The sequence below is a fragment of the Melospiza melodia genome, chromosome 2 (genome assembly GCF_035770615.1).
Source record: "Melospiza melodia melodia isolate bMelMel2 chromosome 2, bMelMel2.pri, whole genome shotgun sequence".
Taxonomy (NCBI): domain Eukaryota; kingdom Metazoa; phylum Chordata; class Aves; order Passeriformes; family Passerellidae; genus Melospiza; species Melospiza melodia.
The window spans coordinates 16,963,865-16,989,658 of NC_086195.1; the positions used below are offsets into that span (position 1 = coordinate 16,963,865).

A 25,794-nucleotide genomic window follows, 5' to 3' on the forward strand; every position below is an offset into this window, starting at 1 on the left:
TTCACTCCTTCGGTCACCTCCAGGGCTCTGCAGCACCCGCAGTGAATCCTCAGTGCCTCCTGCCAGCCCTGTTCTATGCCTTGAATCCTTATTCAAGTATTCAATTCTAACACAGAATTATTCAATTCTTATTCAATTCTAACATAGAAACTGATTCCACTGCATAAACAAGGCCTCATCTACTAATTCATCAGTTTAAAGGACTGTCTTAAAAATTTTACTCAATTCCTACCCTTTCCTGGAAAGCTGTTTAGGATAACTGTTTAGGATAAAGCTGTAACTGACAACTCAAGTCCAGAACAGTTTGCTTTGCTTTAAAGTTAATGCAGTCTAAATTTAAAAATCATCTCACCTCAATCAGATCTCTTAAAGCCCTGATTCTTCAAAGGACATCAGAAGAATCTTTTCAGATGAAACTGAACTTGAACTGTAAATTCATGATGCAAGAAATACTTAAAACACACATACATAGTCAAAAAGCTATATGGCAGTTTTATTTGTAAAATACTTAATTCCTAACAGCAAAATACTTTAATTATACTTTATAAAAGTTAGCAAAATACGATACATTTGAAACAGAAAGAAGAAAACTATTTCTACTTCAATTCAATTTTCATTTCAAGTTGGAAGCTATAGGTATGCACCACACTTAACACATAATTCAATAAATATATCCTTCCACCATAAAATCTGTGAAGGGCAGTGAAAACAATTCATAAAACTACTGAAAAAATATAAGCATTTTTGTCTTCTTCTGAGGTTTGGAACTAGTAATATCTATACACAACAAAGTTCTCGGCATTTACAAGGACTGTATAGCAGGTAACAGAAGAGTTTGTTAATAGTACACCAGAACAACCAAATTTGCAGTACAACATTTCTACCAAGAAAAGAAAATCAGAAATTCAGTCTGTTTCTTGAATCCTACGGAGGACTTCTGCAAGGAGATGGCAGAAGGAACTTAAATTACCAACTGATTTCATATTTATAAGGCCATTGCATATCCTAAGTTGCACTTAAAAATCTGGTCCTTTACCCTGTACAATAAAGACTGTCTGTTATGAACAGAAGCTGAAGAGAGAATGAGCAAATTCACTTTTTTATCCTATTACTAACAAATGAACTATGAAACCTTTGTCTTGGAGAGATTTCATTAAATCTAATTCTGCTATGTACAGGTGTTATTTTGGAAGCCACAGTTTCCACAACTCTCAGAGGTAAAATCCACTCCCTATGCCAGTCTTCCAAGAAGTTTCCTTCTGTGAAGAAATTGGACCTCTGAGCCAGCACTCAGACCCACACAAGCAGCAAGGCAGGCCCACAGAGTCAGCCAGTGCAGACACTGCAAGGACTGTGTGACATGCTGGAAAACATGAACAGAAAGGGTTACACCAACTGCAAGGAGTGCAGCAAGGGCCAGGGCTGGGCTCTGCACCTGGAACAGGCAACCCTGGCTGCATGCATCAGCTGGGGAAGGAGGAGCTGGAGAGCAGCTTTGGAAAGGGTCCTGGTTGATGGCAACTTGAGTGTCAGTCAGGAATGCTCTGTCAGCCAGGAGGGTCAGCCAGGTTTTGGGGGGCATCAGGCACAGACTGCCAGCTGGGAGAGGGAGGGGACTGTCCTGCTCTGCACTGGGGCAGCCTCAGCTCAAGTGCTGGGGGCAGTTTTAGGCACCACAATATAAGGAACACATGCAGCTATTTTAGAGTGTCGAGGGGAGGGCCATGAGGATGATGAAGGGTCTGGAGGAGAAGCTGTATGAGGAGCAGCTGAGGTCACTTGGTTTTTGCCAGACTGGAGGAGACTGAGGGGAGACCTCATTGTGGTCTTCAGCATCCTCCCAAGGGGAAGAGGAGGGGTAGGTACTGATCTCTTCCCTCTTATGAGCAGTGACAGGACTCGAGGGAACTGCCTGAAGGTGTAGCAGGGGAGGTTTGGGTTGGCTATCAGGAAAAGGTTCTGCACTCAGTAAGTAGGTGGGACTAGCAAAGGTTCCCAGGGAAGTGGTCACATCACCAAGCCTGACAGAGTTCAAGAACAATACTCTCAGGCACATGGTGTCATTTTTGGGGATGATCCTATGCACTGTCAGGAGTTGGACTAGATGATCCTGATATGTCACTTATAACTCAGCATATTTTATGATTCTATGATTGCTTCCTTTGTTGAAAACAAACAAAAAACCTCCAAATAACAAAGAAACTACCCAACAAAAAACCCATTAACTTCTGTACAGTTACTGTTGTTAAATTCTAACTTACAAATTAAACTGAGTGAGATGTGAAATTGAATATATATGGTAATTAATTCTTTATTTTTAAAAGCTCAACATCCAAGTCATTTTGAAAATTAGTTTGCTAAAATTAGTTAGTTTGCTATTTTAAAAAAATATATAACTTAATGCACTAATAAATCTTAGTCTTGCGTAGACACAAAGGAAAGGCAAGGGCATGAACATTTATTATTCACAGGTGCTTTTCTGGGCCTCATACACCTACAACAAGGGATTTACTAAAATTCTGAAGCCTTAGCCACAGTAACCATGAGATGGTGAAGTTCAGGACCCTGAAGCAGTATTTTCCTTAAATTTCATTGAGAAAAACCAGAACCAACCATTGGACTGTGGTTTTTTTTTTTTTTTGTCCTTTTAGTAGAGCTAAATCAGTGCAGAGCAGTATAACTGATGTCTTGAGAGGCTACCTAGAACAGAGGCTAGACAGTGTTAAAGGAATAAAGTAGGTATTTATTAAAAGGCCTTCAAAGGACACACCTTGGGCAGTACAAGAGCCTGGCCAAGGCTACACCCAAGATGGATGATGGGTCAGGAGTTTTCACACTTTTATAAGTTTTGGTCAATTTACATACTGGGGTTAATTGTCCAATTACAGCTTCAGGTTATGAAGTCCCATCCTCTCAGACTGTTCTCAATTCACTGCTGTTTGTACTTTTTGGGCCTGAAGCTGTGATGGTGTCCTTGGTTCTCAGACTGGAAAAGGATTGTTTTGTCTAACTAAACTGTGAAGAGAAACTGCTAACACTATAAAAAGTTCAGAGTTATGTACTCATGTATGCTGGTTTGACCAGGAAGAAGTGGGAATTCTGGGATGCTGTGGTCAAACCAATGCATGCTCAGATTTTGATGTTGGCACCTGATGTGGCCAGTGGGGTTTGGACACACCTCTGAGAACACACAGGGGTGAAAAGCAGAGCTGTTCCCCGGGCAGTCTCTCTTGGGACTTCGAGGCAAAGAGGTCGGATCCCCCTCCCCCGTCCAGCTGCTGCTGCTGGGCAGGGGAGGGGCAGCCCTGCGGTAGGCCTGGGCCTGGACAGACATGGGGGTGAGGAGGCCCTTGAGGATGGAAGGGTGGAGGAGCACCAAGAGACATCGGGCAGCCACCCCCGCCCCGCCAGGGGAGAGAGAGGGAGAGCCGGTGTCTGAATTTGATAGCAGCCAGCCCAGGAGGAGAAGGGGGGAGTGTGGTGAGAAGGTGCCCGGCAGGGCAGCATGGGAGTGCCAGAGCTCTGGGACAGGCAGAGACTGAAATTTTTAACCTTTTAAACCCTTTTCCTCCATGACAGAAACCTTGCAAATGCTGATTTTCCTGGAGCTGAATGAGAAGAGAGATAAGAGATAAGAGGGAATGGGCCACGAGGTAAGTGGAGAAGACTGGCTGAGTGGGGGGAGAGATGATGGAGTGGCCTTTTGGCTGGACTTTTCTTGTGTGGCCATGGACAGAACCTTTTTTTTTTCCCTGACACAGAGACTGCATTTAGGGGGAGGCAGTGCCTCAGAACCAGGAGGGTTCAGTGTGGGTACCCCTCGGCCCCAGGGGGTGCAAAAAATTTGGGGGGGGACAGATGTCCCAAAGGAGAGACTGTGCCTCTTTTGGAGTGAGACATCCTTCAAAGACAACCCTAGAAGCAGCTCAGGTCCATGCACAGTGGTGAGAGCACTGGGCATGGAAGGAAGATGTCACGATGGCAAAAGGACTTTCCGGGCGGTGCTGAGTGACATGGAAGCACACGAGGTTTCAGGGGAAGCCTGTGGTGCAAGAAGGACTCCTCTCCTCTTCATGAACTGAAGATTGAGTATTCCAAAGGGTGGTGCCGGACTGAGAGTTGGTGATTTGGGGGAATGTATTGCATTGGGAAATTTGGTGGGTGGGAGGAGGAAAATGCTTTTGTAAGGTTTTCATTTTCCTTGTGGTTTTTTTCCCCTCTTTTCTTGTAGTTTAGTTAATAAAGTTTTCTTTATTTCTAAGCTGGAGCCTGCTTTGCTTGTTCCTGGTCACATCTCACAGCAGACACCAGGGAGAGAGTATCCTCATGGGGGCACTGGCTTTGTGACAGGGTCCAACCATGACAGCCTTCAAAGGATACACCTTGGGCAGTACAAGAGCCTGGCCAAGGCTACACCCAAGATGGATGATGGGTCAGGAGTTTTCACACTTTTGTAAGTTTTGGTCAATTTACATACTGGGGTTAATTGTCCAATTACAGCTTCAGGTTATGAAGTCCCATCCTCTCAGACTGTTCTCCTCAATTCACTGCTGTTTATACTTTTTGGGCCTGAAGCTGTGATGGTGTCCTTGGTTCTCAGACTGGAAAAGGATTGTTTTGTCTAACTAAACTGTGAAGAGAACCTGCTAACACTTTATATGAAGTTCAGAGTTATGTACTCATGCAGTATAGAATCTGGAAAATATGAAAGCTAAAATTTAAGGCATCATTCCCCCATACATTACCAGATGTACTTACATAGCTGTTTGCCTCTTACCCTGCAAAAGACACTGATATAGGAGGCAAAAATGTGAGAGATCATACAATCATTAAGGTTGGAAATGAAGATCATCAAGTCCACATACGACAAGTTACCTGAATGCAATTAAAAATATTTTCTCCTTTCTGATATTTTCACTGAAGATATCCAATTGTCAAAGCAAATTTCATTCCTCATACATAATGAGATAATTTAGCTGGCTGTGATTCACCCTCCAAGGAGGACCACTCTTTCCTCTCCTCTTTTCCATCTGCTTCTGCTGAATTGATGCACAGTGCATCTTTTCTAACCAGATTAATCTTTCAGATTCAATGAATCATGAGAAGAAGATGCTTTTAGGAGAGACCACATTGCAAATACTACAGGGAACACTGAAAATAATTTCTGAGGAGCCCAAACACTACCTATGCAAAGAGTCAGGGCTCCCAAGCCTTCTGCTAATTTTGGTCTCATGAAGTGATGCTCTTTAGTGCTGCTGACAACTCAGTTGAACAGGACAGCTCAATATTACAGGCTTCTACAGAGAATTAACAAAAACCTGCTAAATTAAGCTTTGAGGCAGCTGCTGGAGAGCTTCAATCTGAGAGATGCTTTCCGCCGGCTTTGCGGCTGTGGGATCCTCGGGGGGACTCTGCACTCGGGGCTCTGTGGCGCGTTCCAGTCGTGGCCTTTTTGAGCTCGTGTCTGAGGCTGCGGATTGTGCTGTTTATGGCAGCCACACACGCCTTCCAATCAAACCCACTTTCATTGAGATCAAAGGATGGAAAATTCTCTTGAAGGAAGTCTAAAAATAAGCAAGTATGTAATAGTGAGTTATCAATTATTTAGGTAAGCTATATACTCTTTCTGGATCTAATTAAGCTAAAACAAGTGCATGCTACCAAACCAGGACAGCTAGACATATTAAAAGCCTCGAAAAGCAAAGCAGGGCAGATATTGCTTTCCCCCTTTCTGTTATATTTGAAAATGAGTAAAAAAAGGTCTAAGCACAAAAACAAAATATGAAAAGAAAACGTGACCATGTGTGTGGTTTTGATCCTTTGAAGTGCTGAGTAACTTCAGCTTCTAAAGTGGTCAGCTAGCGAAGACAAATCTTGGGCTCCAATTCACAATGACCAGAATTAGGCAGGACCAAGCTCTCCTTCAGAGGATCTCTGGCAACTATATTCACTAAAATCAGTCAAACCAGTTCAGCATAACACAGATGTACAGGAACAACAGTGACAGAAAAATTGTGAGAGTTCATTCCTTACCATCCTGCATGTAAGATCAGTAAACAAACACTTGAGTTTGGTAGCAATGACATAAAAAGGGTGGGACTATAGTACCTTTCTTCCCTTCCATGAGTAAAATGAGTAACTAAAAAAACAAAATTTAAATTGGTTTTTAAACTTATTGAGGAGTGATTTCCTGCTGAGCTGAATTCCATGTTTTCTCTAAGCAACCTGATAAGTCTTAAATAAACACCAAAAAGGAATTCTCATCTCTGATTTCAAATCAAAGCAACATTGCTTCTTCTTCTCTGATTAACATCCAGATTTACCTTGATAGTAGAAAGAAAGGTATAGCTAGTAGATATTGTGTCAGCTTTCTCTTACCAGCGAATAAAAATCTAATAAAGTACCATTGCTTACAGTTAAAATTTTAACTTGTAGTTACAAATCTGGAAACCCATTTTGCCAGAAAAACTTGGGTCTGAAGGAAGAAAGTAACTGAGATAAAAACTTGTGCTCTTGCCGTTCACTCTGCTCCAGAAGGAGAGGTGAAAGGGAGAGGAAGTGTGCCTTAGGATGCTCCTGTTATTAACTATGCTGACATAGTTATAAACTACAGCTGTTGGCTAAAGAGCAGACAAGCTCTCCTTGCTTCCATCCCCAGCAGTAAATTCAAGAATACCTGACCTCAGAGGAACAGCACAGAACTGGAATTCTTCAAGGTCTACAGAGCCTTTGTACACGGTCCACTAAACAGCTTTTAAAGTTATGTCTTTTCTTTGACCAAAACTGACCGATTTTGGGGATTATAGTAAGGCTATGCAGGGCCCCTTCCTGCTCTGCAGGGCAAAATTCAGGGAGCTGGTGCTGCCATCCAGTCAGGCTGTGTTAAAGGAAACAGGGGCAGGGACTGTCCTCTGGCTCCAAAACCAAGTGACAAGGTCTGGCTGCAACCACAACACAGGATTTGTCTCTCATCTGCTCTGTGGCCTACATGGTGTTCTGCAGTCCTAAGACACACTTACTACATCTTTTGAATGCTTCTTAAGCTCAAAATGTCAAGAAATAAAATATGCCTACATGTCTGTATATGTGTATGTGTGTATATATATACACACACACACAGACACACACACACACATATATATATATATAAGTGGAGATGTTTAAGTGGCAATGTTTCCCAGGCTAGTGCTTGCCATACTGGAAATGTTTTCTGGCATGCTCTGTCTGTTCCTCAAGCTACGCCCAGACATCAGCCCAGAGGGTGTGAGTCACAGCTCCATTTTATTGAGCATGAACCCTGCTCCCTCAGACACAGTCCTCCTTCCCCACTTCTCTCTCTCATCCCAGTGGGTGGGGCAGGGGAACAGGACAGGGAGGAGGAAGGTGAGCAAGCACCTGCGTTTAGCTACCTGATGGGTTACAACACAACAGTTGCTAAATTCCACTTCATAAGCTCTCCTTATTTCTAATCTCTAAATATGGCTTTTTTTCTGCAAGGCTCAGTTATGAATTCCCTGCTTAGCCCAACCTGTCTCCCCATAATTCAGCTCTCCTAAGCATCAAGATGGACTTTCATGTGCTTGCAGAAGGCTGTTCTTAAAGATCTGTCAACTTTCCTGAGATTCTGTCCTATTCAGAGCTAACTCTCACAAGCTCCCATCTGTGACTTTCCCAAATGTCAAAGTGTGCTCTCCCAAGCTACAGAGTCTGTACTCAGACCTTTCTTACTCTATTCAGGACCTCAGGGCTCATTTCATAATCTCTACAGGCAATGCCACCACCAATTATCACACAAGAACCCCTTTTGTGAAGGGAGCCATAACCTGCTGTACATAACATCTCTGTCCTCTGCTTCATCTACACAGTCCCTGTATCAAGGAATTATCTCTGATGTCCTCCAGAATCCTCAGGCACTGCTCCCATCGCCCACTGCATTGCCCTTTCAAGCCAATGTCAAGGCAATTGAGTTTCCCATACAAACCAGGTTCATCGTGTGGAGAATTTCTTGAGTTACTAAAATATAACTTTATCTACTTCCTCTCATTTTGTTCCCCTGCTTGCAGAAATACCTGTAAGAATATTTTCACAGACTAATTCTGAAGCTCTATGCTTTGTTCAGAGAATACAAAGTTAATACTCTTACCAGTTTCCCCACATTATGATTTAACAGAGATTTTTTTCTTCCGTACCTCTGAGAGCATTAATTTTATTGGAATCCAGTGGGCTCATGCCACGATCAAGGCTGCCATACACGTTGCTTTTCACCAGCACCTCCTCAGGGAACATGTGACGAATCAGGAAGCGAGCTGACAGCTCCGGCCGCGTCTTCCCCTTGGCGACGTAAATGACCGAGAAAGGCAAATGGACATTGCGCCATGGGCTCCCAAGGGGTTCTGCAGAAGATGTCATGGAGGAAAGAGAGATATTTTACTCATCCAACACTGACCATGCCTCAAAGTGGCTGTATTAAACCAAAACTGGCACAAAAAGCTCACCCAGAAACTTCTCTACTTGCTTGGAAAGACCAAAGCAAAGCCATAACACTACAGCTACTGCTAACATGAAACATGTTGCAGACATGTGGCCAAGCAGCCAGAACACCTGGTTTACAACCACAAACTGTACTTCTGATATGTCTTCAGCAATGCAAGCTGCATTATTAATTACTGCTTTCTAACTTGTTTCATCTCAGGTGAAAAGATGATGCTTTTCCAAGTAAGTAAGTAAGTAAATAAAAGTTCAGCTATTTCAGTGGTGCTCAGATTCTGCAAGCAGAAACAGAGTGAATATTTTTCAACTGCTTCTACCCCACTTTACTGCAAACATTAACTAGAAAAAATGCAAAATTTTTAGTACATACAGAGGTCTGTGGGTTCTGACTAACAAATCTTGGGCGCAGGAACAGATCTGAAACAACCCCAAAGTGACCCTAATTGAATAAATTACTTCCCACAGCAACTAATCTCAGCCCATTTTCCTTGAGGGTATCTAAGCATCACATGCTGTACACAAAGTTTTTCCTCAATGCATATGTGTTTTGAACGCTTACATTAAAAAAGTGATAATATAAAGGCTGCTTTAAGATTTTTATTGTCCTAAAGAGTCAGTTTGGCAGAAAGGTGTGCTTTTTCTTCTGAAATTGCAATATCATTCCAATAGATATTCTGAGCTAGCTTACTTTTTTAAGGCAGAATATCTACCAAATAAAAGAAAAAAGCCAGGACACTGAACAGAGTAACTGAAGTTGAACTTCCCAATGTCACAGCAGATATGCATTATGGGATTCTGGTAGATGCAAACATATACTCTGTTAGCTAGATATAATGCCCTTGTTCTTTCCCAAAAAGACTTACTATGTGTACACCAAACGACTGCCTTAAGAGAAAAAGAAGACTCATATAGCTCAGAAAATCCCTTTACTATGCAATTATACCTACAGACCCATTGTTTGCCTCTCATTGACTATTTAAAATGTAACAAGCAATGTCAGAACACAAAAATTTCTTTGTTTACCCATAGGTTCCAAAGACTGTTGTTTTCTGACCAAAGATGTCTGAAAAGCTTCTGGAAACTTATCCAATTCTGAATTCTGCAACATGTCAATTGCGGAGCCAGTCATTTTCTGAGAATTTTGCGAATTGTCTCCACTATCTTCATTATCATTTAAATCTACACAATGAGATGTATCAGGAGCATCAGACACTTCTTCTTTCCCCTCAGTTTTCTGCTGAAATATTTAATAAGGTTAGTACACACATTGAGACAAGCCTACCAGTTTTCTAATTGGTGTTCCAGTTAACTTCACATTTAGTATAAATTAGATTTCAGATCTTTGCAATATAGTTACTCCTGAATTTCTATCATGAAAACTACCAGTAAAACAGTTAATAATTATACAAAGATGTGCACAGAGCATTTTAGAAGTAAATGTAGTTGGAGGTGTTTTGGGAGTAATGTTTCAGTCAATATAAAACTGAAATGCATAGCTGAATATATCTGAAAAAAAGCCTGCAAAAACAAGTGCTAAGAGCTATCTGTTTAAACTCTCAATCAAATTTGACACTACTTCTGGGCAACATTTGCAGTGCTTTCCTTATAGTATCCTATGTATCCACACTTCTTAACTGAACTCTGGTCACAGAAGCAGGAAGAGGCAAAGCAGAAAGCAGCATATTCCAGTGTTCCCCACACGGAACCAGCGCTGCAGTCAGCATGCCTGCGCTGAGCCACACAGAGACAGGACCCAAGGAACTTCCAATACAGCACTTGTACCATGAGCAGGTCAAATAATGAATCTGACAAAAAAGTGCAAGCTTAGTACTTAATAACTCATCACCTTTGCTTTGGCTTCGGAGCGTAAGGAGCGGATCATAGAATTGACATTTGTGATACAGGTTTTCCAGTCTTTTCCACGCTCACTCAAATCATAGGTTGGAAAGTTAGTTGCAAGAAATTCTGCATATAAAATACAGAAAATGTTTGAAGCATCATTACAAAGCCCAGTAGCTAGAAGTATCCTAATTTATAAAGAGAGAGAAAGTTAACTAACGCTTCATATGTTTACTGTTCTCCATTTACAAGCTTCAGACTTCCATCGATAAATAAAGATAATAAACTTATGTTTTGAAAATAACCAGCATTATGAATTCAAGATGTTCTGTGATACGTTTTGAGATATTGTGAATAATGCTTCTATTATATTTAATATTTCCTGGTAGAATTAGGGGAAATATGTGATTTATCATACTAACTATTAAAAAACCCCCAAAACCACCACCACCACCATCCCCCCCAAAAGAACAGACACATGGTAAAGTTGTTGCTACAACTATTTCACATGGCTTATATAATCTTACACTCAATTTTAACCCTTTAACCCATACATGCCATGGGATCTGTGTAAATGAACTGACATTTATTAAAAAAATCCCCCCACCATCTTCACCACTTCTCACTCAACATAAAGAGTGTTTCAAAACCACCAGTTAATGTTTGTCCCAAGTATACCATGGCCATAAACCAACCCAAATCAACCAAACAAAAAACCACTGACAAAATCCATGGGACACACAAACACAAAATGAACTGCAATTAAAAATCTAGACAGAGCAAGCATGACTGATGAACACAATGTACATAAAACAAGAAGAAATTTGAATAGTTTCATTCAAATTGAGGAAAAACGAATATTGAGAATTACAAAGCAGGACATTCAAAACAAACGGATACTGCAGAGTGGAGCACATCCACTGCAGCATTTATCTGCTCACCAGCCGTCAGACAGCAATTAGCCAGAAACATACAGAAAAGGACTCCTTTTAAGTTCAAAACTTTGTTAAGCATGAAAGAAGTAAATCTGTGCATTTTGAAAGGTACCAAACCTCGTATTGCAGCAACTTTGTTTGGATCCAGTGTCCTGCGCCCCCGCGCACTCGCTCCCATAACGCTGCACAGTAGAGTCTTCTTGGGGAACAAGACGCGCACCAAGTGCCGCGCTGCGTACTTGGGTTTGGTCTTTTGCCGAGCCTTCACCAAATGGTTTCCAGGAACTTTCACATTTCTTGCTGGGTCACCAACAAACTCTTTTGTAAAACAAAAACATACAGCAAAAAAAAATTAAAATCCCAAACGAGTTGTTAAAAACAGAACATTTTTTCAAACTCTTTCTCTTGACTCTCAGCATGTTCTCTACTACAGTTAATTTTACTATGTATTATTACTTATCGTTGCTCTTACAAAAGCAGCTTTAAATTGGAATGATAACAGAAGTAACTTTTTGATTCACATTAACCACCAGCATAACTGAAATCAAAACACCCAAGAAAATACATCAGACACCCAATAGTCCACAATGTTCACAGTGTCCTATTTTACATTTGTGCAGATACCAGGTATGGTTTCAAGACACTGACTTATAAAGAGTGGCACATGCATACACAGAACTGCTAAAACAGTAACTGTTTACAAATTTTTAGATATATATCTGAATATTTCACCTAATATTCACACAGCTCTTCAGCTGTACAAATGTATTTTTTAGACCAAAAGCAGAGAAATCATAGCTCAGCCTTGCATATAAATCAGGGCATTTACCCTTTAGAAAGGCATCAGTTTTTAATACATGGTGCTATTTGATATGTGTATTATAATGCAATGATCTATAGAATTCTTGTTTTTCTTTGGAATCAAGTATTTTGGAAGAAACCAAACACTGGAGGATTTGAGTACAGAAAAGATGTACAGAAAGAATAAAATCCCACATGAGAAGAAATGAGACATTTCCTTCACACAGATCAGGCAAGCTGCTTTCTTCCAACATGCATACAGGCATATGCCTCACTCAGCTTTAGTGGCAATCTATTTGCCTCCTCCAACACATGGGTAGCATGCACATATTACTTGTGAGTTATACACAGAATAAAAAAGGGTTACATTAAGAGAGAAAAAGAGAGCCTAGAGTTAAAAGAACCCAAAGCACCTACTGTAAACCAGACATTTTCTTAGCCTTTGTTTCTCATATTTATCACAAAGGCTCTCACCAAAGCTAGGATTGATGAAGACTGAAGAAGATGGTAGTTCTTCACTAATATTCACATCCTCAGATGCATTTTTGCAGTTCAACTCCACAGCATTATTCTCCTGACTGGGCTCAGACGGTGCTGGCATCGATGGTGATGCCACGGGTGAAGATGCAATGTTGACAGTACTTTCCACAATACTGGGAGCAAGATTTGATTGTGGTGAAAGGTCAGGCATCCCATTAGTTGCTGTGTATGATGAATGTAATGAATGTGTAGAAACTATAGTGGGGAGTGGTGGGCTCTGCCTTCCAACAGGCTGCTGAGATTCCAGCTGAAAACTCTGTGGGGCATGTTTTACTTTGGAATTGACTTGAACGTGGCCATTTGGTAAAGCAACCCTTACAGCTGGGCTATGCCTTCCCTGGCCTGATGAAGAACGATGAAGACTTAAATCTCTTTCCATGTGCTTTGGTACTCTTATGTTTCCTGAAGGCAAATGACTGGAACTTCTGTATGTAAATCCAACTGGTTTCTGCAAACGTGATTCAGAAAACAATTAAAAGGTTAAATTAGATGTAGCTGATAATTTTGGGGGTTTTTTTAGCAAACCAGGAAAACTAGATTACTAGAATAGTAATGATGCTATGAGCAGCATGTTCTTCCTTGAAGTAGTCTCTGTCATCAACTCAGAGCTTTAGCCTTCCCTCTACTAAAACGTGGCTAAACCACGTTTTAGCCTTCCCTCTACTATCTTCTATTCTCATTTGTATCTGCAACACTAAGAGTTTATCTGGTCAGCTTTAATGTTTCTCAGATTTTTTTTCACCTGGGGGCGCAAAACAACTTTCTAGACCTCTAGTAAAAAGTAAATAGGCAAAATAAAATTTAAAATTTTTCAGTCATTGACCCAGTCATTGACTTACGAATTTTCAAGGAATGGGTCCACTGCCCTTGTAGCTCCTTTCAAACAAGAAAAAACCCAAACACTTTCTCTTCTTTCTTTACTTGTTAGCTGAAAACATTAAATATTCAGATCTCATCTACAATGAAGATTCCAAAGAGATTGAGATGGACAAACTGAGAGATAGGCTATATTTCCATCACTTCAAGTACTTTTATTAAAAATCATACAGCATGCATTCTAATTCAAAACATAAGTCACTGAGCAGGAGCCACCAAATGAAGATGACACATGTGGATTTGTTTTTCTTATTTTGTTTAAATTTGGTGGTTTTGTGTGTTTGTTTAGAGAATATCATTATATTTCATCCTTGTAACCTTAAAAAAAAATCCGTGACCTTAAGGAAATCTTATGTATCTGAAAGTTTGTCAGTTTCTCCAGCTTTTGGAATTCATGCAATAAAAAAAAATACCTTTACCCCAAACCATTCCATTAGCCCTTCACAAGTACAGCAATGGTACAGCTATAAAAAAATCCAACAGCACTCCTGATAGTTTTAGATGGCAGAACCTAAGAAAACAGCTGGCAGATAAAAGCCTTCAGGAAAAAAAAAAAAAAAAAAAAAAAAACAGAAAAAAAAAGCAATGCAGGTCACTTTTAACCCAAAAATCCAAACATTAAAGCAGCTGCCATCCCACATATCAGAGGGGAGGGTAAGAGCACAGAGGTCCTACAGGGTTCATTTGCATTTGACAAGATCAGTTTATTCCCTGAACCTCATGGTTTTGGATGAGTAGCCAGCACAAGCTTGGAGTTGACAATAAAAATACAAACTAAATAAAACTTAGTTTCCTACTGATAGCTGACAGGTGTGAGAAATTCAGCTCCACCCACCCTTAAAGTAAATGGCCTTACTGCTGTCTTGACATCTCCTGACAGCAGAATCATCTCTGCCACATTAAAAGCTTTGTAGTGTTGATGACAAAAGAAGTCATTATGGATTTTATAACCTTTTTTCAAAAACCATCTGATATGTTTCCCTTTTAAAGATCATTGTTAGAATACTTAAATTGTGTCTCCTTACTTAACAATAGATCAACCCATTTAGGAACAAAATGAATACGGTGTACTCAATATCAAACATTATTAAAAATGTTTAAAAAGGAGCTTCCATTAAAAAAATAAATTATATACTGTAATGGATATGACAACATACTGCGCACACCTAAAGTTCAGTAAACCAATAGAACCAACCTGACTGATGCTTAAACTCTCTTCTAACTGCAGAAACCAATGAGACAGCACACCACATGTTGCAAAGGTACAACAGCAATATACTGAAGTTTAAGATGCACCTACACAATTCACTTCTGTTCATGCCAATACAAATAGAATTTTACACCATCTATCACAGCATCCTGAATTTGATGGCAGTCACTGCCAATCTGTGGCCACTAGTCAATAACACAGGAAACTGAAGGTGGCACATCATCAGAAATCTCAAGTAATTGAATTGAAATAGATTCCAAGTCTACGATTTTGCTCCTTATTTCAATCTTAGTGAAAGGATTGGGATTTTTAAAATAAGCATCAGAGGAAATGAGAGAATTAAAGCAAAAATGAGCATCTTAGGTCTTTAATACTCACAGGTTTGAGCAAGAATGGCTTTATACGAGTATGCTGCATTTCCGAGACCTTACGATGAAGCAGGTCAAATTTTTTATCCAGCTTCTGAATGGCATCATACATGGCCTGTCAACAAATATAAAACTGAAAATAGCACTGTTTCACAAGAACCCACCTAAATCTGAAGAAACCAAGAAAGTTCAATTAAAAGTTGAACTCTCTTCTTAAAACTTAGCCAACTTCCTTCCACAGCACTGCTGAATGCTTAAGGAGACTTACAAGACATTAACACTTGGCTACAAATCACTTACAAATTGACTTCCATTAAGCATGGCCTGAATGACTCCAATCACACAAGTGCTCACCTGAATAAATATGGGATGCTTAATTTTTAGTGCAGTTATTTTCAATTTTGCCAGTTACTGCTTCAGAAATCAAAAGGAAAGAACTTAGAAAACCAACACTAGCAGGATTTTTGGCAAGCAACATGTACATTCAATATCTGGGTGTGTACCACTGTCATATCTTTCCCATTACTGTGAAACTCCTCCCAATAACTAAACTTTACATTTTGTATTAAAGCTCAATTTTTGAAAATTATTCTTATGAAAAGTTCAGAGAATATGAAAGAGATTAGTTTTACTTTGAAAATATTTTAGTTATGTGGGCAATTAAGAAGCAAATAACTGGAAAGGATCACATCACTGGTTGTCAAGTTTATAATACAACACTTCCTGAAGTATAACTAAAATTGTTTAAACACCATTTCAGATAGAATGGAAAGAAACCATACCTGGCAATAACTGAGGACCTCCATAAGTGGATTCTGTTGATATCCAGTATAAGAAGCTTCAGATAAAATGCTTTCCTTTTTCATTAAAATAATAATTAAATATAAAAAAGAAATAAAAAGAGAAAAAAGGAGTGTAAGGTACTGATATATACACGGATTTAGGATATCACATTAAGTAAGTAAATACCAACTTCAAATCTTTCATGTTACTTCAGCCTACCCCAAAACATGCATCCCCAAAGCAGCTTTTCAAAGGCAGTCAAACAAAAGAAAATTCACTTACACATTCATAGTCTGGTTCATACTCATAAATGACACTGTCACTATCTTCATATTCTTCTTCCCTGGTACTCATCTGGGAAATAACATAATTAACATTTAATATTTTGAAAAGTTAAAGAATTCTCTGAGGAATCCAACTTGGACACTTTTGGTTGTAGCTATAATTCCCTCCCTTGGCTATAGAAGGGCCCAAGAAAACAAGACCTACCAGAGTCATCAAGGTTTCCTTACCAGCTTGACCCTGGATTTGCTATAGCACACTCTCAGACCTCTGGTTTCTTCAAGTGATTTTACCATGGTACAGGAAGAGGACATATATGTGTGTACATATGTGTATGTATATATATATATATATATATATATAAAATTAACAGCAACATGCACTTTTATTTGTTTATTCTAAGGCAGAACTTTGTCATCTAACTAAATGTACTATACAGCCGAGGTTATGCAATCACAGAATCATGGAATCACTTAGATTGAAAAAGACCTCTGAGTCCAAATTATGAGACTTCAGTGGGTATAACTGAAAGCAGAAGCTGTAGAAAATTTCTACAAGAGGCAATTTCCTCATGGCTTGCACACTGCTTTTAAGCAGGAAGGACGGTGCCACCACCTGGACAATCCTGGCATTTTCCTTTTACTGGATGCATGCCAATCCCATCCATCACTCACCACAGATTTACAGCGTCTGCTGGTGATACTTTATTTTTTTTTTTAACTGATCAGGTTTTATTTTAGAAAAGCAAAGCTGGGAGGGGGGTAGATAACACTTCTGTTTTGTTTCCAACAGGCAGAATTCAGTGACTGGTAAAACTGGAGATTATTCTGTGAGTTACTGAAAAACACTTAAAGGACAACCGAGTCATCAGTCACAGCCAGCACGGCTTCAGAAGGGTGAAGACCTCCTTGTCAAAGTTAAATTCCTTTTATGACAAGATGACCCACCTAGCTGATCAAGGGAAGTCAGTTGATGCAATGTTTGAGTTTCAGTAAAGCTTTTGATACTGCCTCTCACAGGATCCTCTGGACAAAATGTCCAGCACACAGCTGGATAAACACATCACAGCATGAGTGAGGAACTGGCTCAGGAGCCAGGCACAAAGGGTTAAGGGAATGGAGCGACTTCAGACTGGGCACCTGTCACTAGTGGGGTTCTGCAGAGCTCCATCCTGGGCCCTGTGCTCCTCAACATCTTCATAAATGACGTGGACAAAGGACACAAGAGTGTGGATACACCCATAAATTATGTGGACATAAATGATGTGGACACAGAATTTTCTGACAACACTAAGTTGGGAGGAGCCATTGACTCCCTTGAAGGCAGAGAGGCCCCACAGAGAGATCTGAACAAATCAGAGGCTGGGCAACCACCAGCTGCATGAAGTTTAACAAGGACAGTGCTGGATTCTGCACCTGGGATGGGGCAATTCTGGATGTATGGACAGACTGCAGAGTAGGAGGCTGAAGACTTGCTAGAAGCATCCATGCATAGATATCCTACCCATCTTCAGTAAATGTGATCAATCACCACACAGCAGTGAAAGAAAATTTATGTTCCAACTGAAACTGGTCTCAAAAGGAAGGGCTATTGTTTGGTGAAACATACCACATTGTGCTCCACTACAGCAGGAGAAAGTCGCTTTCTTTTATTACGCAAAAACACAAAATCCATTTTCTCAGGGCTGTGACCATTTCCTCTCTGCATCATTGCAGAGTGGCCCATTTGTGAGGCTGTCTGATCAGCAAGCACTGGCAAGCCTTCACTTCCTGTTAAAGAGAAAGCAAAGCTCATCAGAAAGTTTCCCACTGCATTAAACATTTCACTACAGTAAAAATAGGTACAGTCACCCTTCTTTTTAAACTCTCAGACTGCTTGATTATTTGAAATTTGTTTACCAGCATAATGCCAAACAGTTACTTATTGAATTAATTTAGATCAGAAATTATAAATTCAATTTAGTATTTTTTTTCAAATATAATGATATTTTTAAAAGAGACAGTAAAAGTAATACTGACTTTGTGAGCATAAATGGCTAAGAAAAAATTTTAAAAAATGGTGCTCTGCAGCAGGCAGGGAGAAGTGAAGACCTAGATCTCTCTCTGCACGATGTTGAGCTTCCTCTGACAGCTTCTTATTGTAAGCAAGAAGATACAAGACAAAAGTAGAAGAAAGTCATTTGGACAGACAGAATGAGATGTGAAGGAAAGGCACTGCTCTACAAGAGACTGGTCTAAGATAGTGGTTGAATAAAACCAATCAGACAGAATTTCAGTTTAAAGTTCGATACTCCCATTTGAGATAAACCTGTGGTGTGTTTCACTCATATATCTCACCATACTTGATTTTAACTAGACAATATCTAATGCTAATACACCCAAAGATAACAAAACCATATTTTACCTTTAAAGAAACAACTGCTCTCATCATGATCAATTTATTAATAATAAAATAATTACTCATGTCCTAAAACCAAGGTTAGCAACTGTCTGTGACAGCTTCTTGGGCAGAAGTTTTTAATTTTGATGGGGTTGTTTGTTTATTTTCAATAACAGAGACAAAACCCCAAGTAAACCATGCAAACTGTCCTCCACTCCCAAATTTGTTTTTAGATGTAAACATACAAGTACACAATACTCTACTGTCAATTAGAAGCTCATAAAGTCTAAAGGTTCTCAGAAGCACCCAACAACACTAGGAAACACATGTAAATTGTGTCTGTGAAGAGAAATACTGATGATGGGATTCTCTATAGAATTAACTGGCTGAATTAAAAAAAGAAATCCCCCAAAGTAGGAAGGGCTTTCACTTAGTTACAATAATTTTCCTCACCGACTTGGTAATATTGCTACAGAACTCAATAAATGCTCATAACAGCTGTAAAGAATTTTTGTCTGGGCCAATGAAGCATTGGGTAAGATTTCTTGAGATACTCTGATCTTGCATGTTGAAATAAATACAGTGAATTAAAGACAATCACAATGGCTACTTACTGCTAATAATTTATCATCTTAAACACCCATCTTCTATCATTTCATTACACATCAGCATCTCCATGACTAAATTACTCTGGATAGATTATCTCAAAACCTAAATTTTTAAGCTAGGTTCTTTCATGACATTTATTTTCCAAATTGCTTCCTAATTTATTCCTAGGTATACTTACCCTTACAAGTAAGTAAAAGTTGTCTTTTTAAAATGTAATATTTTAGCAGGCTCACCATTTATAAGGACCTTGAAAGCAATAAGTAAAAGGCACTTCTCATTAAAGGCACTGCCAAGCAATTTCTATAAAGCAGCTTTCTAATAAAACGTGTTTTAAAGACAGGGGTAATATAGAAAGCACTGAATCCAAAAGCACAGAACATATGGCATTAAAACTAGCCATTACCTATCAGATCACAATAAAAATGAACAGTAATTACCATAGGCAAGTTGACTCATGTGGTGAACAGCACTGTTTGCTTCAGAGTTCTGCTGCACTGGCACGCAGCTTTGTGCGGACAGCCCGCTGTCTCCAGGGTCCACAATCAGAGCTTCATCCTCCTCCTCAGTCTTCACACACAAATAATCTAACAGCAGAAAGAGAAACAGGTAGGACTGCAGGCCATTCTGCATACCAGGTGCCAACTGTAGTGCCTGTATCACACCCAGCATTATCTCAATTGTACCACAGGCTATTATAAATCCGGCTTCACTTCAGCATCTAAATGCAAAGTCCCTTTTAAACATAGACACTGAGGTTTTAACACACTAGAATGGAAGCAGCTTACTATTGTTTAGTTGGTGGAATTGCTGAAACTGTTCAGTACCCAGCTCTCCCTCAAGTGTCCAGCTTCAACAGGAACAGTTATAAGCCAATAACAAGCACTTCTACAAACTCCACTGTTTACATATTCAAGCATATGAAAAAAATGTATCAATCTGGCCTTGAAATTTAACCGTCATAATTAAGACTTGCTTAATACACTTGAACAAATCAGTCTACAAATTCTAACGGTATACTTGATATTCAGATCCATCCAAATATTGGCTCTCAATGCAATACTGTATAGAAACACTGAATGGCAAATCTCCAGTAGTAGATTTTTTCCAATTAAACACCCTACCTCAGAGAAAAATGGTTTCAGAATAACTGTATTATAGTTTGTATTGTTAGATCCAGTGTTTTTGACAGGGTCAGGGAGGGAGTAGAATTTATTTTTGCTGAAACAAATTAATGGAAGGAACCTCATCAAGTTAGGAAATAAAACTGAAATTCAGCCAGCACACATACATGACACTCTATGTGTGACACAGGCTGTATTTTCCACATTGTCTCTGCCCTGTTCAGTGCACAGGATGGACTGAGCTCCAGGAATGAATCAGAACTGTATCAGTGGAACAGCAATTTGGGTTTGTACACTTGCATAATCAATTCATTCAAATCCTGTTCTCTCCCAATTTCTTAAAGAGACCAAAAGGTAAGAACAGAGGTGAATTCCACAGGTCATTCAGTTTCCCCTCTGGCCAACAGTCACATCTAATTCAAAAGACATAATACAGCAGGGTTTGGATTTGTCTGCCAATCAGATTAAGAAACTGATAGTCTGTTCAGGAACACCCATCAACTGCTCCACAGTCAAGAGCTTTGTTTACAGGTGTAAACAAAGCCAGAAATCTACCTGGGGCAGAGCTGACTGTACAGAGGAGTTTAGCTGAGGACACACTCAGGATATGCTGCTTAGGCTGCCAGTGGAAGAACAGTTCTTGGCCAGTTTTCATCAGCTGCATGGAAGTAAACAACAGGCTTACTCATGAACTTAATTTAGGTGCAGCTTTTAGCAAAACACTTCAGTGGTATTCACTGACTGAAGTTCATTGCAGGCTAATGGGAGTTATTAGCATGTGCTGAATTATTTAACTGCCTCACAGGCACAAATTTTTTTGTTGACAATCATTTAGTATCCTACCTATTTTGGGAAAGAATTAACAAAGAGTCAGTAAAAGTGCATCTGCATCGAAGCAGGAGGGATGACAATCCTCTCTGCCAATTTCCCCAGCCAGGATGCCAGATTAGTGCATGGTCTGACAAATGCCCTACTTACAGCTGAGTCTCTGCTGTCCTGCAATCCTCTTTCTATCCCTAACTAGACAAAGCAATGCAAACTGTATATTATTTATGCAACCATAAAAAGCCCAGAATTTACCTGTATATTCATAATCTTTGCCACAGATCTCATGCCTCACTCAAATAACATTAGCAAAACAACCCTACCTGATCAGCAACTACATCACTCAAATCTACACTGAAAGAGTGATGAGTCTAGAAGAGGGAAAATTCTGTGCAACCAGCAAAGACATGGCAAGGTCAGAGCAGCTCCATCTGTACTAGAGGAAGGCCGGTATGATCAGAAGTTAGGAGAGTTTCTAAAAGTGGTTGATACTGAAAGCAAGGCTTAGTCTTCCAAACCCTCTACCACCCTCCCTTAAATAAGTTTCAAAATCAGAATTTCAAGAGTGCAGTGGATTCTGTGCAGAAAGTGTTTGTGCTCCCAGGGAAAAGAAACAACAAACAACCAGCCATCAAGTGTTTTTTACTTCTGACTTGGATGAAGATGCAACTGCAGTTCTTGTGCCAAGTTAGTAATACATATACATTAACTCACTCCACTGACAGAAAATTTCATGACATAGATATTTAAATGTTTCCAGTATGTCATGAAAGGAAATTATAAATTTTAAAAGTGTGACTAAGGAAATATGTCAAGTTTATGCATATTTCAAACATGGCTTTTACTGTGAAGTGGACTGCACATTAGTAAGGCTTACTAAACTGGCTGACTTATCTAATCATTGGATCAAGTTATCAGTTTAGGAATACTCTAAATTTCTGTTTGAAATCTGAAGTAAGAGTCATCTAAAATTAGAAAACATAACCAAACAAATTTCTTTTCAGACTCAATGCATACTCTGAGTTATGATATAGGCTATGACTTAGAACTTTCAGTAGAGCTGTAGGATATGCTGAAAGATCGAAGTTCATAAAAAAATGTGTATTGTATAAAATAATGTTTATAGATAGAGCAGTCCAGTGAAATGGCCAAATTAAAAACCAAGTTTGGAGATGATCTTTTTAACTTCTAAGATGTTTAAGCTTATCATTTAGTATTTTTTCATCAGGAGATCATCTTCCCTTCTACACAAAATCATCAAGTTGAAGCATGTCAAAGGCACTTACACTTGAATTATTTGCACCCAAAAATGTTCAACTCTGGGCCTAACCCTATACTACATTAAATTACAGCTTTTTATGCATCATTGTGAAGCCAAGCATCACAATGAATTTAGTTCCAGTAACCAACACAAAGACATACTTTAAATTATTTGAGACTTGAAAATGTGTTGTATTCAACATCAAGAAACACTAAAACCAACCAACCAAACAACAAACTCGAACTCTTTCAAAGGCAGAATCAAAAGGAAAACCAATAAAGCTCAAAAAGCCTCTCCAGCAACTATGAATTGCAGAGCAAAACAAATCAAGCAAAGCAACCTCACCCAAATAAATAAAGAACTTACCTGGGTTGAAACTAAACCACAAAAGGAGATAGCCAGACTTAACTTGGACCATAATTAGATCCTGTGCTATTTATGGCACGACACTTGTGCTAACACACACAAAAAAATGAACATACACAGGGGAGAGCCCAGGGACACCAGTGCCTTTCAGGGTTAGTATCATCCCATCACAGCTCTCAGTAATCATCTGCCCATAAACTCAATTTCACTGCAGACATAACTGAGAGCTTTAAGCAGATTTATGATATTGAGAGCTAGAAGCACAGAAATAGAACTGATGCATTAGCTGAAGTCTGAAGACAAGATGACAGACTATTTTTTTCTTTTTCCAAGTATGTTACTAACAAAATACATAACATAAATCAGTGGAATAAGGAAGAACTTTACCTGAGGAATGCTCTCACTAGTTGCAGAAACACAAATGTAAGTGATCATCAAGCACTGAATGGTAAAGGGAGGTTGATGAAAGAGATGGCTGAAAGCACCAATTAGTACTAAATCCTATCTCAACCTCTAATACAGTTCCAGGAGAGCTTGCAAAATCACTAAAAACTATTCATAGAAATCTAGTGGGTTTTCTTAATTTTCTAAGAGTTCAGTTATACACACCTCTGTATTTCTGCAAACATTATCTCACCACACCCAGGTGAAACAGCCAGCCATGGAAGCTCTGTGTAAGTCAAACCAGATTTTACAAAGATTTTTAAATACTACACTCAGAAAAAATGGTAGCACTCATCTTGAATCATATCTGAATTTAGCATAATTCTGATTATTTTGTCCTTCCTCTAGATATGTTGTCAGGGATCAGAGACACCAGAATACTCTACCAGAGATAAAATGCTTAACAACAGCCTCTGAACACTGAAACAATTAATTTAGAGTGCTGCTGTCAGAATTTGCAACAAACTAAGAAGACAGCAGCAACTAATATTCAGCTCACACAAACCAATTACTATGGAGAGAAGCAAAATAATAAAGCCAGATTTCCTGTAAGTTTGCCTGTCATATTTAGATCACTGAGATGATAAAGCCACTGAAAGTCAAGGTAAAAACACTCTCACATAAAAATCTTCAGTGTTTATTAAGATTGGAGCTCATACCGCACCTTTTGATTGAACAATATTATTAATGTCATATCTTTTCTATTGCCAGAGACTAGCATGGGCATAGTATTTGCTAGGATTACTGAGTTACAAAGCCAATCAGGAAACTGAAGAATTGAGGACAAAGGAGAAGCACCAACAAACACATCACTGTGCACGTCTACTTAATAAAGACTACATCACAATAATCACAATTGCTCTGCTCCCACCCTCCTGCCATCTCAGTCCTACTCCTTTCGCTCGTGTTGACACCTGCAGAACTGCACAGCCAACTGGCTATTTCCTAATCAGAAAAGCTCCTTGAACAATGAAATCATAAAAGAAAATTTGGCATCTGAGCAAGACACAACTAGAACTTCTTTAGAGAATAAATCTGTGACAGCAACAACCTATATGGGCATAAACTGAGTCTATATAAGCATCACTTCTCTGAAAGGCAAGGTGAAGCACGTAACTGGTGGAAATAGACCTGTTTTGGTCAAAACTCAAGGTGTCTGAAGTCTAAACCCGTAAGGTGCACTACACATTGTGCCTTCTCATAGTCAACTCATTAGGTCAGGCCTCTCCCTTTAGGAGCAGCATTCAACTCTCCCTTACCCAGGTTTCTTATCCAGTAACTACAGCGCTGGGGGGATCTGTCAAAGCCGAGACCTCGCTGTTCCACGGAAAAGTCTCCACAAGATTTTGGCACTATGCTCAGCTGCCATTTGAGGACTATGGACAACAAAAGCTTCCCCCGCCATCAACACTGCAACTAAGGCAACCAAGCTGTGGCTGTGCCACACTATTCCTGAGCAGCACTTCCCGGCGAGTCCTGTCCCTGGAGCACGCATTCCCGGGGACAACCCAGGGGAGAACCCCGGGCCGCGCCGGCCCGCACGCCCTGATCGCGAACAGCCGCAGCCGCGCCCGCCATGAGCCGCGCCCCCGCGCCGCGAGCCCCCGCCGGCGCTGACGCGGCGGCGACGGGCAGGAGCGCCAGCCAATGGTAGCGCCGGCCGCGCGGGAACGGGCGAATAGCGACGGGCGCGGTGGGCGTGGCGCGGCCGGCTCGGCAGCGGGCGTTGGGGCTGTTGCGAACGATGAGGGAGCGTTCCCCGCGCCGCGGCGGCGCCGCGTCCTTCCCAACCCCCTCGGCGGGGCGAGCCGCCCGGCCGGGAGCCTTACCCTCCTCAGACATGGCTTGCTGGGGCGGCTGAGCGTGGCGTCCTCCTCGGGCGGGCCGGGCGGGCGGCGGAGCGAGCGGGGCTCGGGTACCGGCAGGTGTGGCCGGAATGCGGCGTTGGAAACGGAAGCGGCTTCTCCGACGTGAACAAGAAACTGTTTTGGAGCAGTGCGGCTGCGCACTGGGCGCGGGGGCGCGCCCGGGAAACGGGAGCGCGGGGCGGTGCCTCTTGCTCCTTCAGCAGCCAGCCGGCCAACCAAATGGGCAGCCGGGCAGCCGGCCCGCTCTCGCAGCAGCCCAGAGCCGGCTGCCCCACTCCCTCAGTCTGCGGCCACGCCGTCCATTCCCCTAGCAGCCAGCAAGCCCGCTAGCCACTCGGCCCGCTCCCGCAGCAGCCGGTCTGTGGTTCCCGCAGCACCCACCCAGCCAGCCAGCCCGCTGGGAGTCGGCCCGCTCCCGCAGTAGCCCTGTCCGTGGTTCCCGCAGCAGGCAGCCAGCCCGCTGGGAGTCGGCCCGCTCCCGCAGCAGCCCTGTCCGTGGTTCCCGCAGCAGGCAGCCAGCCCGCTGGCCCGCTCTGGGAGCAGCTGGTCCGTCGGCGGGCCCGTTCCTCCAGCAGCCCGCCGGAGGTGCCCTGTCGGGCGCGGCTTTGGAGTTAGGAAAATGCCCGGGCTCTCTCCTCTCGGCTCCCTGGCGCTGCCACACTCCGTGCTGGCCGAGACCACGCTGAGGGCAGCCAGCTCCGGTTTTTTTGGGTCCCTGGGGAATGCGGGGCTGCCGAGCTGCTCCCTGGGGCCCTGCGTGAGGGCAGAGCCTGTTGCCCGTGCCATTCACTGCTCCA

General features: G+C 41.1%; 1 protein-coding gene across 3 annotated transcripts; it reads right to left on the minus strand.

Moving 5' to 3' along the window:
* Positions 1-467: 467 nt before the first annotated feature.
* Positions 468-25,013, minus strand: BEND2 (BEN domain containing 2). Of its 3 annotated transcripts, none has more exons than XM_063182936.1 (12): positions 24,959-25,013; positions 19,550-19,696; positions 17,733-17,893; positions 16,125-16,196; positions 15,842-15,916; positions 15,070-15,174; positions 12,540-13,053; positions 11,382-11,582; positions 10,337-10,455; positions 9,514-9,724; positions 8,190-8,393; positions 468-5,564 (listed from the first exon to the last, which is right to left on the minus strand). In XM_063182936.1, the coding sequence occupies exons 1-12, from the start codon at positions 24,969-24,971 to the stop codon at positions 5,356-5,358; spliced, it is 2,031 nt and encodes a 676-aa protein (XP_063039006.1). In that variant the 5' UTR covers positions 24,972-25,013; the 3' UTR covers positions 468-5,355. The 3 variants fall into 3 exon arrangements, with proteins under 3 accessions (XP_063039006.1, XP_063038999.1, XP_063039012.1); XM_063182929.1 differs by having other exon boundaries at positions 9,514-9,727; XM_063182942.1 differs by lacking the exon at positions 24,959-25,013 and adding an exon at positions 23,073-24,658 and having other exon boundaries at positions 9,514-9,727.
* Positions 25,014-25,794: the final 781 nt, after the last annotated feature.

Coding starts and splice junctions, on each gene's coding strand:
- BEND2 (XM_063182929.1), bottom strand. Junction 10,456..11,381: donor CAAAGTTGCTGCAATACGAG/GTTTGGTACCTT, acceptor TTTTATATGCAG/AATTTCTTGCAACTAACTTT. Junction 9,728..10,336: donor GCTCCGAAGCCAAAGCAAAG/GTGATGAGTTAT, acceptor TAAATATTTCAG/CAGAAAACTGAGGGGAAAGA.